This window comes from Pseudophryne corroboree, chromosome 9 (genome assembly GCF_028390025.1).
Source record: "Pseudophryne corroboree isolate aPseCor3 chromosome 9, aPseCor3.hap2, whole genome shotgun sequence".
NCBI lineage: Eukaryota > Metazoa > Chordata > Amphibia > Anura > Myobatrachidae > Pseudophryne > Pseudophryne corroboree.
In genome coordinates, this window is record NC_086452.1 from 161,861,621 (window position 1) to 161,876,429 (window position 14,809).

The 14,809-nt window shown below is 48.6% G+C and overlaps 1 protein-coding gene across 9 annotated transcripts in view; it reads left to right on the forward strand.

The window, feature by feature from the left end:
* The window catches only part of HFM1 (helicase for meiosis 1), a 984,377-nt gene that overhangs the window by 410,753 nt on the left and 558,815 nt on the right, over positions 1–14,809 (forward strand). For 8 of the 9 annotated variants that reach the window (XM_063939911.1, XM_063939912.1, XM_063939910.1 and 5 more), the window contains one exon: positions 463–533. The exons of the other annotated variant lie outside the window; for it this stretch is intronic. In XM_063939911.1, the coding sequence (XP_063795981.1) occupies positions 463–533 (71 nt within the window). The remainder of the gene's footprint in view (positions 1–462; positions 534–14,809) is intronic. 9 annotated transcript variants of the gene reach the window in all.

Here is a 14,809-nt window from a genome sequence, read left to right on the forward strand (position 1 = left end):
GTATGTAGATGGCATTGTCTATCGGGCAGTTATGCTTTCTGAACCTTGTTGCATACCAGCACGTCACAGCCCCATAGAAATCTGTAGGGCTTGCTGTGCAACGGACCTTTTTTAATACGTATGGTTAGCCAAAATGTCAGTTTTCTGAGGTTTTACTGAACCAGATCCGATTCTCTACTTCTTGCTTTGAGGGGGGATCAGGAAGTTTCCAGTTACATACATGTTGGTATCGTGCTGCACAGGCAATGTAGAGGATGAGTCTATAGGTATGTTTGGTGAAGTTACAGGAAGGGAGACATAATACAAGGTGCACTATTTGAGGGGTGGGATGAGTTCCATAACAGTCATTATGAATAGTTCATTGTTTCATTGCTTTTATTATTTTTTGACTATAAAAAAACTTATCCAGTAGATTTTTAAAAGTGTTTTTTAAATATTTTCTCAGTTTCCTTAACACTGAAGCTAAACAATTTCGCAATATTTTTAAAGAATTTCCCTATTTTAATTACATACAATCAAAAGCCTTGGATGATGTACGTATTAAATTCTTTCTTATAAAGTTAATTGTGGAAAAATATATTTATGCACTTTATGTCTAGTCATCTACCATCTTCTGATTTTACAATTGCAGTTCCTTGCATTATCCTAACAGACATCAAATTTATTTAATTGTGTACTATCACCACAACTAGATTTTCCTCATTTATAAATATGAAATATTTGAAAGATGAAAATGATGTGAAAAAATAGGATTTTGATAACCTACCGGTAAATCCTTTTCTCCTAGTCCGTAGAGGATGCTGGGGATGACATCAAGACCATGGGGTATAGACGGGATCCGCAGGAGACATGGGCACTCTAAAGACTTTTCATTGGGTGTGAACTGGCTCCTCCCTCTATGCCCCTACTCCAGACCTCAGTTGTAGGAACTGTACCCAGGGAGACTGACATTTCGAAGAAAGTAATTACTTAACTAGTGGTGAGATATCTACCAACTCACACCCTCAACCATGCCGCACACATGGCATTCAACATAACACACACCAACAGGCATGAACCAATTGCAGCAACATGCTGAAACCAAGATAACACAATTTGTGTAACTCTAATTACTAAACTGCAGGTAAAGTATGCACTGGGACGGGCGCCCAGCATCCTCTATGGACTAGAAGAAAATGATTTACCGGTAGGTTATCAAAATCCTATTTTCTCTGACGTCCTAGTGGATGCTGGGAACTCCGTAAGGACCATGGGGAATAGCGGGCTCCGAAGGAGGCTGGGCACTCTAGAAAGATCTTAGACTACCTGGTGTGCACTGGCTCCTCCCACTATGACCCTCCTCCAAGCCTCAGTTAGATTTTGTGCCCGGCCGAGGTTGGATGCACACTAGGGGCTCTCCTGAGCCTTTAGAAAGAAAGATAGAAATTAGTTTTTTTATTTTCAGTGAGACGTGCTGGCAACAGGCTCACTGCAGCGAGGGACTAAGGGGAGAAGAAGCGAACCTGCCTGCTTGCAGCCAGCTTGGGCTTCTTAGGCTACTGGACACCATTAGCTCCAGAGGGATCGACCGCAGGCCCAGCCTTGGTGTTCGGTCCCGGAGCCGCGCCGCCGTCCCCCTTACAGAGCCAGAAGCAAGAAGAGGTCCGGAAAATCGGCGGCAGAAGACATCAGTCTTCACCAAGGTAGCGCACAGCACTGCAGCTATGTGCCATTGCGCCTCACACACACTTCACACTCCGGTCACTGAGGGTGCAGGGCGCTGGGGGGGGCGCCCTGAGAAGCAATAATAACACCTTGGCTGGCAAAAATACCACAATATATAGCCCCAGAGGCTATATATGTGGAAAATACCCCTGCCAGAATATAGGAAAAAGCGGGAGAATAGTCCGCGGAAAAGGGGCGGAGCTATCTCCCTCAGCACACTGGCGCCATTTCTCCTTCACAGATCCGCTGGAAGGAAGCTCCCTGGCTCTCCCCTGCAGTCTACACTACAGAAAAGGGTAAAAAAGAGAGGGGGGGGCACTAAATTTAGGCGCAGTATACAATTATATAGAAAAAGCAGCTATAGGGGACATAACTCAGTTAGTCCCTGCATTATATAGCGCTCTGGTGTGTGCTGGCATACTCTCACTCTGTCCCCCCAAAGGGCTTTTGTGGGTCCTGTCCTCTGTTGAAGCATTCCCTGTGTGTGTGCGGTGTGTCGGTACGGCTGTGTCGACATGTTTGATGAGGATAATGATGTGGAGACGGAGCAGATGCCTTTAGAAGGGATGTCACCCCCTGCGGGGCAGACACCTGAGTGGTTGAGCTTATGGAAAGAAATGAGTGCACGTATAGACTCCTTACATAAGAAATTTGACGACATGCCAAATGTGGGACAGCCGACTTCTCAGCTCGTGCCTGTCCAGGCGTCTCACAGGTCATCAGGGGCTCTAAAACGCCCGCTACCTCAGACCCAGATGTCGACACTGATACTGACACCAGTGTCGACGACGATGAGTCTAACCTGATGCCCACTAAGGCCATTCACTGCATGATTGAGGCAATGAAAGAGGTGTTACACATTTCTTATATAAATACAGGTACCACTAAAAAGGGTATTATGTTTGGGGAGAAAAAACTACCCGTAGTTTTTCCCCCATCAGATGAATTAAATGAAGTGTGTGAAGAAGCGTGGGCTTTCCCTGATAAAAAATTGGTAATTCCTAAGAAGGTACTAATGGCGTTCCCTTTCCCGCCAGAGGATAGGTCACGTTGGGAAACACCTCCTAGGGTGGATAAAGCGCTCACACGTTTGTCTAAAAAGGTGGCACTACCATCTCCGGATACGGCCGCCCTCAAGGAACCTGCTGATAGAAAGCAGGAGGCGATCCTGAAGTCTGTATACACACACTCAGGCATTATACTTAGGCCAGCTATTGCGTCAGCATGGATGTGCAGTGCTGCCGCTGCGTGGTCAGATAAACTGTCAGAAAATATTGACACATTAGACAGAGACATGATCCTGCTAACCATAGACCATATCAAAGACTCAGTCTTATATATGAGAGATGCACAGAGGGAAATCTGCCGACTGGCATCTAAAGTAAGTGCATTGTCCATTTCTGCTAGGAGAGGCTTATGGACTCGCCAGTGGACAGGAGATGCAGATTCTAAAAGGCACATGGAAGTTTTGCCATATAAAGGTGAGGAATTATTTGGGGATGGTCTCTCGGACCTAGTTTCCACAGCAACGTCTGGGAAGTCAGCATTTTTACCCCATGTCCCCTCACAGCCTAAGAAGGCGCCGTTTTATCAGGTTCAGTCCTTTCGGACCCAGAAAAACAGGCGTGGAAAAGGCGGGTCTTTTCTGTCCAGAGGCAGAGGTAGGGGAAAAAGGCTGCAACAAACAGCAGGTTCCCAGGAGCAAAAGTCCTCCCCCGCTTCTTCTTCCAAGTCCGCCGCATGACGGTGGGGCTCCACAGGCGGAGCCAGGTACGGTGGGGGGCCGCCTCAAGAATTTCAGCGATCAGTGGGCTCGCTCACAGGTGGATCCCTGGATCCTTCAAATAGTATCTCAGGGGTACAAACTGGAATTCGAGGCGTCTCCACCCCACCGGTTCCTAAAATCTGCCTTGCCGATTGCTCCCTCAGACAGGGAGGCGGTGCTAGCGGCAATTCACAAGCTGTATTCCCAGCAGGTGATAATCAAGGTACCCCTACTTCAACAAGGCCGGGGTTACTATTCCACACTATTTGTGGTACTGAAACCGGACGGTTCGGTGAGACCCATTTTAAATTTGAAATCCTTGAACACATACATAAAAAAATTCAAGTTCAAGATGGAATCGCTCAGGGCGGTTATTGCAAGCCTGGACGAGGGGGATTACATGGTATCCCTGGACATCAAGGATGCTTACTTGCATGTCCCCATTTACCATCCTCACCAGGAGTACCTCAGATTTGTGGTACAGGATTGCCATTACCAATTCCAGACGCTGCCGTTTGGACTGTCCACGGCACCGAGGGTATTTACCAAGGTTATGGCGGAAATGATGATACTCCTTCGAAAAAAGGGAGTTTTAATTATCCCGTACTTGGACGATCTCCTAATAAAGGCGAGGTCCAAGGAACAGTTGTTGGTGGGAGTAGCACTATCTCAGGAAGTGCTGCACCAGCACGGCTGGATTCTGAATATCCCAAAGTCACAGCTGGTTCCGACGACACGGCTACTGTTCCTGGGTATGATTCTGGATACAGTCCAGAAAAAAGTGTTTCTCCCGGAGGAGAAAGCCAGGGAGTTGTCATCTCTAGTCAGAGACCTCCTGAAACCAAAACAGGTATCAGTGCATCGCTGCACTCGGGTCCTGGGAAAGATGGTAGCTTCTTACGAAGCAATTCCCTTCGGCAGGTTCCATGCCAGAATCTTTCAGTGGGACCTGTTGGACCAATGGTCCGGAATGCATCTTCAGATGCATCGCTTAATAACCCTGTCTCCAAGAACCAGGGTGTCTCTACTGTGGTGGCTGCAGAGTGCCCATCTTCTAGAGGGCCGCAGGTTCGGCATACAGGACTGGGTCCTGGTGACCACGGATGCCAGCCTTCGAGGCTGGGGGGCAGTCACACAGGGAAGAAACTTCCAAGGACTATGGTCGAGTCAGGAGACTTCCCTTCACATAAATATTCTGGAACTAAGGGCCATTTACAATGCCCTAAGTCAAGCAAAATCCCTGCTCCTACACCAGCCGGTGCTGATCCAGTCAGACAACATCACGGCAGTCGCCCATGTAAATCGACAGGGAGGCACAAGAAGCAGGATGGCGATGGCAGAAGCCACAAGAATTCTCCGATGGGCGGAGAATCATGTTCTAGCACTGTCAGCAGTGTTCATTCCGGGAGTGGACAACTGGGAAGCAGACTTCCTCAGCAGACACGACCTCCACCCGGGAGAGTGGGGACTTCATCCAGAAGTTTTCCAGATGCTGGTAAACCGTTGGGAAAAACCACAGGTGGACATGATGGCGTCCCGCCTCAACAAAAAGTTAAAAAGATATTGCGCCAGGTCAAGGGACCCTCAGGCGATAGCTGAGGACGCTCTAGTGACACCGTGGGTGTACCAGTCGGTTTATGTGTTCCCTCCTCTGCCTCTCATACCAAAGGTATTGAGAATAATAAGAAAGCGAGGAGTAAACACAATTCTCGTGGTTCCGGATTGGCCAAGACGAGCGTGGTACCCGGAACTTCAAGAGATGCTCTCAGAGGACCCGTGGCCTCTACCGCTCAGACAGGACCTGCTACAGCAGGGGCCCTGTCTGTTCCAAGACTTACCGCGGCTGCGTTTGACGGCATGGCGGTTGAACACCGGATCCTGAAGGAAAAGGGTATTCCGGAAGAAGTCATTCCTACGCTTATTAAAGCCAGGAAAGATGTTACGGCAAAGCATTATCACCGCATATGGCGGAAATATGTTGCATGGTGCGAGGCAAAAAAGGCCCCAACAGAGGAATTTCAGCTGGGTCGATTTCTGCATTTCCTGCAAGCAGGAGTGAATATGGGCCTAAAACTAGGCTCCATTAAAGTACAGATCTCGGCTCTGTCGATTTTCTTTCAAAAAGAACTAGCTTCAGTACCTGAAGTTCAGACATTTGTGAAAGGAGTGCTGCATATTCAGCCCCCGTTTGTGCCCCCTGTGGCACCTTGGGATCTCAACGTGGTGTTGAGTTTCTTAAAATCACATTGGTTTGAGCCACTAAAAACCGTGGATCTAAAATATCTCACGTGGAAAGTGGTCATGTTATTGGCCTTGGCTTCAGCCAGGCGAGTGTCAGAATTGGCGGCTTTATCATGTAAAAGCCCTTATCTGATTTTCCATATGGATAGGGCAGAATTGAGGACTCGTCCCCAGTTTCTCCCTAAGGTGGTGTCAGCGTTTCACCTGAACCAGCCTATTGTGGTGCCTGCGGCTACTAAGGATTTGGAGGACTCCAAGTTGCTAGACGTTGTCAGGGCCCTGAAAATATATGTTTCCAGGACGGCTGGAGTCAGAAAATCTGACTCGCTGTTTATCCTGTATGCACCTAACAAGCTGGGTGCTCCTGCTTCTAAGCAGACTATTGCTCGCTGGATTTGTAGTACAATTCAGCTTGCACATTCTGTGGCAGGCCTGCCACAGCCAAAATCTGTAAATGCCCATTCCACAAGGAAAGTGGGCTCATCTTGGGCGGCTGCCCGAGGGGTCTCGGCTTTGCCGAGCAGCTACTTGGTCAGGGGCAAACACGTTTGCAAAATTCTACAAATTTGATACCCTGGCTGAGGAGGACCTAGAGTTCTCTCATTCGGTGCTGCAGAGTCATCCGCACTCTCCCGCCCTTATGGGAGCTTTGGTATAATCCCCATGGTCCTTACGGAGTTCCCAGCATCCACTAGGACGTCAGAGAAAATAAGAATTTACTCACCGGTAATTCTATTTCTCGTAGTCCGTAGTGGATGCTGGGCGCCCATCCCAAGTGCGGATTGTCTGCAATACTTGTAAATAGTTATTGTTAACTAAAGGGTTATTGTTGAGCCATCTGTTGAGAGGCTCAGTTGTTTTTCATACTGTCAAACTGGATATAGTATCACGAGTTGTACGGTGTGATTGGTGTGGCTGGTATGAGTCTTACCCGGGATTCAAAATCCTTCCTTATTATGTCAGCTCGTCCGGGCACAGTGTCCTAACTGAGGCTTGGAGGAGGGTCATAGTGGGAGGAGCTAGTGCACACCAGGTAGTCATAAATCTTTCTAGAGTGCCCAGCCTCCTTCGGAGCCCGCTATTCCCCATGGTCCTTACGGAGTTCCCAGCATCCACTACGGACTACGAGAAATTGAATTACCGGTGAGTAAATTCTTATTTTCTCATACGTCCTAGAGGATGCTGGGGACGACATCAAGACCATGGGGTCTATACCAAAGCTCCAGTACGGGCGGGAGAGTGCGGATGACCCTGCAGCACCGATTGACCAAACTTGAGGTCCTCATCGGCCAAGGTGTCAAACTTGTAGAACTTAGCAAATGTGTTTGACCCTGACCAAGTAGCTGCTCGGCAAAGTTCCAATGCTGAGACCCCCCGGCAGCCGCCCAGGATGAGCCCACCTTCCTAGTGGAGTGGGCTTTTACCGACGTCGGTAATGGCAATCCAGCCGTAGTATGAGCTTGCTGAATCGTATTTCTAATCCAACATGCAATAGTCTGCTTGGAAGCAGGACAGCCAATATTGTTGTGATCATACAGGACAAATAGAGTCTCTGTTTTCCGTATACGAGCCGTTCTAGCAACATAGATTTTCAAAGCTCTAACCACATCTAGAGATTTTGACTCAGTGAACGTGTCAGTAACTACTGGCACCACAATAGGTTGGTTTATGTGGAAAGATGAAACCACCTTCGGAAGAAAATGTTGACGAGTCCTCAACTCTGCCCTATCTTTATGGAAGATCAGGTAAGGGCTCTTGTGAGACAAGGCCCCCAATTCAGACACCCGCCTTGCGGATGCCAAGGCCAAAAGCATCACCACTTTACAAGTGAGAAACTTCAACTCTATCTTTTGTAGAGGCTCAAACCAATCCGATTGAAGGAACTGCAATACCACGTTAAGGTCCCATGGTGCCACTGGAGGCACGAATGGAGGCTGGATGTGCAGAACCCCTTTCACAAAGGTCTGAACCTCTGGAAGAGAGGCCAATTGTTTCTGGAAGAACACTGACAAGGCCAAAATCTGGACCTTGATTGATGCCAATCGGAGGCCCGCCTCCACCCATCCTGCAAAAAATGGAGAAAACATCCTAAATTAAACTCTTCCGTAGGAGCTTTCTTGGATTCACACCAAGATACATATTTTCTCCAAATATGGTGGTAATGTTTCGATGTTACTCCCTTTCTGGCCTGAATAAGGGTGGGGATGACCTCCTCGGGAATACCCTTCCTGGCTAGGATACGGCGCTCAACAGCCATGCCGTCAAATGTAGCCGCGGTAAGTCTTGGTACACACACGGCCCCTGATGCAGCAGGTCCTCTCGAGGAGGAAGAGGCCGAGGATCTCCTATGAGTAACTGCTGAAGATCTGGGTACCAAGCCCTCCTTGGCCAGTCTGGGGCAATGAAGATTGCTCGAACCCTTGTTTTTCTTATGATCCTGAGTACTTTTAGGATCAGCGGAAGTGGAGGGAAGACATACACTGACGGAAACACCCACTGGGTCACCAGTGCATCCACTGCTACTGCTTGAGGGTCTCTCGACCTGGAACAGTATCTCTGAAGCTTCTTGTTGAGACGAGACGCCATCATGTCTATTTGAGGAACTCCCCAAAGACTTGTCACCTCTGCGAAGACTTCTTGGTGGAGGCCCCACTCTCCTGGATGGAGATCGTGTCTGCTGAGGAAGTCTGCTTCCCAGTTGTCTACTCCTGGAATGAATATTGCCGACAGAGCTTGTAGATGTTTTTCTGCCCAGCGGAGGATTTTTGTCGCCTCTGCCATTGCCGCTCTGCTTTTCGTTCCGCCCTGCCTGTTTATGTACGCGACTGCTATTACATTGTCTGCCTGGATCTGCACGGGATAATCTTGTAGAAGATGTACCGCTTGTTGAAGGCCATTGTAAATGGCTCTTAGCTCCAGAACGTTTATGTGAAGGCAGGCTTCCTGTTGTGACCAACGTCCCTGGAAGTTTTCTCCCTGAGAGACTGCTCCCCAGCCTTGGAGACTTGCATCCGTGTTTACCAGGACCCAGTCCTGAATCCCGAAACTGCGTCCCTCTAGTAAGTGAGAGCTGTGTAACCACCACAGGAGCGAAATCCTGGTTTTTGACGACAGGATTATCTTTCTGTGCATGTGTAGGTGTGACCCCGACCACTTGTCCAACAGGTCCCACTGGAATACTCTGGCATGGAACCTGCCAAACTGTATGGCCTCGTAGGCCGCCACCATCTTCCCCAACAACCGAATGCACTGATGAATCGACACACTTGATGGTTTCAATATCTGTTTTACCATTTTCTGGATTTCCAGAGCCTTTTCCAGCGGAAGAAATACTCTCTGAACTTCTGTGTCCAGAATCATCCCGAGGAAAGACAACCTTGTCGTCGGTTCCAACTGTGACTTTGGGTAATTTATGATCCACCCGTGTTATTGAAGTATGGACAGAGAGAGTGATATGTTTTGTATCAACTGCTCCCTGGATCTCGCCTTTATCAGGAGGTCGTCCAGATAAGGAATTATATTGACTCCTTTCTGACGAAGGAGAACCATCATCTCTGCCATCACCTTGGTGAATACCCTCGGCGCCGTGGAGAGACCGAAAGGTAACGTCTGGAATTGGTAATGGCAATCCTGAACCGCGAATCTCAGATAAACCTGGTGAGGAGGATAAATGGGAACATGCAGGTAAGCATCCTTTATGTCCACCGACACCAAGTAGTCCCCCTTCTCCAGACTGGCAATCACTGCCCGAAGTGATTTCATCTTGAACTTGAACCTTTTTAGGTAACCATTCAGATCTTTTAGATTTAGGATCGGTCTGACCGAGCCATCCGGCTTCGGAACCACAAAGAGGCTTGAATAAAAACCCCTCCCTTGTTGTGACAACGGTACCAGGACTATGACCTGGTCTTGACATAATTTTTGGATTGCCGCTGTTACTGCTTCTCTTTCTGACGGAGAAACTGGCAAGATCGATTTGAAAAATCGGCATGGGGGAACGTCTTGAAACTCCAGCTTGTACCCCATGGATACTATTTGCAACACCCAGGGATCCAGGCCAGACAGAATCCAATCCTGGCTGAAGAGTCTGAGACGTGCCCCCACACGAGCGGCCTCCCGCAAGGGAGCTCCAGCGTCATGCTGGGGATTTGGCAGAAGTAGGGGTAGACTTCTGCTCTTGGGAACCTGGAGCAGCTGTGGGCTTCTTTCCCCTTCCCCTACCTGCAAAGAAGGGGGAACCTCTTGTCTTTTTGTATTTATTCGGCCGAAAGGACTGCATTTGCGGGTGATAGGCCTTTTTTGCCGGTGCAGGTGCAGAGGGCAAAAATGTCGACTTACCTGCGGTAGCCGCCGAGACTAACGCATCCAGGCCATCGCCAAATAAGGCCTCACCTTTATATGGGAGAGCCTCCATGTTTCTTTTGGAATCTGCATCCGCGTTCCACTGGCGAATCCATGACGCCCGCCTAGCCGATACTGCCATGGTAGCGGCCTGTGAACTCAAGAGTCCAATATCCTTCATTGCTTCCAGTATGTAGGCGGCAGCGTCCTTGATATTCCCTAACTTAAGGAGTATCTCATCTTTATCAATCATGTCAATCTCTAATGACACGCTTTCTGACCATTTTTCAATAACGCGACTCACCCATGCGCAGTCAATAGTGGGCCAAATCAGTGTACCATTTGTAACATAAATGGATTTCAATGTCGTTTCCATTTTGCGGTCTGCCGGCTCTTTAAGAGAAGCTGTGCCAGGAGCAGGGAGAATTACCTTCTTTGTCAACCTGGAAAGTGCACTGTCTAACTTTTTCCTGTCCTCAGCCGGGAAAGGGTAAGCTATGTGAATCCTTTTGGGAATACGAAATCTTTTATCAGGATTCACCCACATCCCTTCAAACAGAGCATTTAGTTCGTGTGAAGGGGGGAACGTGACTTTGGGCTTCTTTTCCTTACATAAATACGCCTTCTCCTGAGGTACAGGAGTGGTTTCTGTAACCTCCAACACGTCCCTTATAGCCACAATCATATATTGTATATTTTTTGCCAATTTATGATCTATCTCTCTGGATTCACTATCGTCGACACAAGAGTCAGAATCCGTGTCAGTATCAGTGTTTACAACATTTGCAAATGGTCTCTCATGTGACCCAGAGGGGCCGCCCGCATAAGGAATAACAGCATCCTGAAAAATCACAATCTTCCACAGATTTTCTCCAGCATGCAGCCTTAGATTCAGACTTATCTAATCTACGGTTAATCAAATGCAAACTGTCACGTATCTCTTTCACCCATGCAGGCTCTTGGTGTGCTGGTAGCGCCACCACATTACAACTCTGTGTCCCTAAAATGGCTTCCTCCGGGGAGGAACTCCCTGCCTCGGACATGCCTCACATGTGTACAGCACACCAACAGACACACTGGGACTTATTTTGGGGACAGACCCACAGTAAAAACTGTCAGAGGGACACAGGATAGGAGCAGCCAGTTCACAATCCCAGCGCCAGTATTTCCTGTGAACACAGTATGTCCACAGCCTAACAGCGCTTTTTAAATAGTAATATACACTATCAAATGCACCACAATCGCTTTGTGCCCCCCCCTTAATAGCACCCTGTACTTGTCAGAAGTGGAGGAGAGGACCAGCGTGTTCTCTGCAGCCTGAGGAGAGAGATAAAATGGCGCTGAGTAGTGTGCTGGCTGCCTGAGGGCTGGCTGCCCCCGCAATGGCGCTTCCTTACACTCATACAAACACTGTAATATTTATACTGGCGGGGGTAGGGCTGTGCCAGCGGCAACTTATGCCCCCTTTTAGCCAGTTTGAGGTATTTTTCTTGCTGCCCAGGGCGCCCCCCGAGCCCTGCACCCTGTAGTGCCTGTGTGTATGGGCAGCAATGGCGCGCTGCACTCCCGCCAGCCGCACCGCACCTCAGCCGTCACTTACTTGATAAAAGATCATGCTTCTTACACTCACCTGTCTTCTGACTTCTGGCTCTGTGAGGGGGGTGACGGCATGCTGTGGGAGTGAGCATCTAGACACGGCTAGCGTTCAGTTCCCTTCAGGAGCTAATGGTGTCCTGTCAGCCAGAAGCAGAGCCATGAAACTCTGAGGAAGTTGGTTCTGCTTCTGCCCCCTCAGTCCCACGAAGCAGGGAGTCTGATGCCAGCAGATCTCCCTGAAAATAAAAAACCTAACATAAGTCTTTTCAGAGAAACTCAGTAGAGCTCCTCAGAGTGCATCCAGTTGACCTGGGCACATTTCTAAAACTGAGGTCTGGAGGAGGGGCATAGAGGGAGGAGCCAGTTCACACCCAATGAAAAGTCTTTAGAGTGCCCATGTCTCCTGCAGATCCCGTCTATACCCCATGGTCTTGATGTCGTCCCCAGCATCCTCTAGGACGTATGAGAAATTATTTGTCCTCACAATTCCTATGATTCAGTCCACCAAGTTTTCCTGGTCTTAATGCCTGTGGAAATGTTATCCAGGTAGAAGCCGTATACTGTAGTTTTTAGAATAGTGGGCCTCATTTACAGTTGGATGCATTTGTATGTAAGAAAAGTCTCAGGCTATGTACAACTCAAAACAGTATTATATGTGGAGGATGTACCTACCAGGGAAGGGCTAGTGGGAAAATTTCCCTGGGCCCCAGACTGGCAGGGGGCCTCAAAATGTACTGCCATTATTTTTGTGTTCCGACTTTTTTTTATATATATTATCCATTTGCTAATGGGCAATTTTCCAAGTAATAAAAGTTCAAACCTAACACCTAACCTAGAAAATCACTACCTATTTGAAATCTCCGTTAATCTAGTACATCAGTACATGTATACAGTATTTTATTTGTACATTTTATCAAAGTTAAGCATTAAAATCAATATGATACATTTTAAATGTTTTTTTTTTTTATTCTTAGGGAAAAAAAAGGTTTGGGACCTCTAAATTTGGGTTTCCCTGGGCAGGGCCGTAACTAGGGGGGTGGGGGTGTTTAAGGGGCATGTGCCCCGGGTGCAGGATTTGAGGAGGTGCCGAGGAGTTACAGAAGAGCAGGCTTTGTTGTTTTTTTTTACTGGCAGTGCTGTACTGCTCTAGTGAGACAGCAGACGGCTCCCAGGGCAGTGTCTCTGACCCACATGCCTGCCCGCAGCTAGCTCCAACGCTGTGCGGGTGAGCTCCAGTACCTGGGATCTCTCCTATGCCGGCTACTGTCTTAAACTCTGTTCTTTGCCTCTCCTATGCCAGCTACTGTCTTAAACTCTCTTCTTTGCCATGCAGTGCTGCAACTAGCATGCGGTGCACCGAGCAAGCTATAGGAGCGAGCTGTTGGTGCTGTGTTTTTCAGCAGGCTATGATCCCGGCTGCCTGCCCAGCACCAACCGATAATAAGCCGACGGCTACACTCCATTGAGGGGACACTCTACCCCAGGCTTTTGCATGTTAACAGGTGTGAGTAGTGTAGTGTTGCATATAGGGTATGTAGAGTAGTAATATATTGCAGTATATAGGGGCACATAGTGCACTGATGTGGTATAGCATATAAGGGGATGTAGTGTAGTGATGTAGTGTAGCATATAGTCTATGCAGTGCAGTGTATATAGGGGCATGTAGTGTAGTGATGACGTGTAGCCAGGCCCGGTGATAGGGGGGGTCAAAGGGGACAGCTATACCGGGCCCCGTGGTTCAGAGGGGCCCCGAGGCATAGTGGCACAAAACGGGTGCAGGTGCATCTATTAATATCCCGCTCTGGCTACCTGCTGGCCAATGATGTAAATAAAACAATTAACTGACCTGGCGGAATCTCCCCCTCCTTCCCCGTACAGCACATTGCAGCTGTGGTGCAGGCAGCCTCCATGAGTCCTCCCGCGTAGCTCCGCCCCCGCTCCAGCGCTGACTTCCCATGGGGCTTTGGCAGCTCCTGGCTGGCTGGGTGACGGTCTGTGCTGCTTTGAACTTTTCTCACCTTGACTCCTGACAGCCCGCAGGTAACCTTATATAAGCTACTGTAGCCAGCCTCCAGCTCCCCGACTCCAGCCTGCAGTATGCACTCCAATTCCCAGCCAGCCCACAAGCCTCCACCCCCCTTAGTGTGTTTATCCCCCTGTAGCCAGCCTCCATACCCCTCCCCATAATGTGCTCCGTTGTAGCCAGCCTCTATGCCCCCCTCCCCATAGTTTTCTCCCCTGTAGTCTGCCTCCATACCCCCTCCCCATAGTGTTCTCTGTAGCCAGCCTCTATGCCCCCTCCCCATAGTGTTCTCCCCTGTAGCCTGCCTCCATACCCCCCTCCCCATAGTGTGCTCTATTGTAGCCAGCCTCTATGCCCCCCTCCCCATAGTGTTCTCCCCTGTAGCCAGCCTCCATATCCCCCTCCCCATAGTGTTCACCCCTGTAGCCTGCCTCCAAACTTTCCACCCCATAGTATGTTCCCCTGCGGTCAGCCTCCAGCTACCCCCTGTATTGTCCACACCTGTAGCCAGCAGCCCCCACATATATAACACGCACAAACACGCACACACATACATATACATATATATATATATATATACACATATACGTACGTACGTGAAACTGTGTTGGGAGGTGTTGATGGGGGGGCCCAGAGAAATACATGTGCCGGGCCCTAAAATTTCTGTTGCCGGCCCTGCGTGTAGCATATAGGGTATGTAGTGTAATAATGTATTGCAGTTTATAGGGGCATTTAGTGCACTGATGTGGTGTAGTATATAAGGGGATGTAGTGCAGTGATGTAGTGCAGCATATAGTGTAAGGTCATGCAGTGTATAGAGGCATGTAGTTCACCGTGTAGGGGATGTAGTATGGTGATGTAGTGCAGTGGATTGGGGAATGTAGTGCAGTGATGAAGTATTATGATATAGTGCAATGTATGAGGACACACAGAGGAGCATGTAGTTGAATACGCTGCTGGCGGGGCACGTGGCGCATAGGGCATTTGAGTCACATAGGGGAATATTGTCCAATAGTATCAAAATCATCCCCTTTTTTTAACATTTTTGATAATCTGATTATTTTAGTCTGACCGGTTTTTTTTAGTTGATTTTTTTTGGGAAGGTGGGTGGATCAACAAATTACTACCTTGCCCCGGGT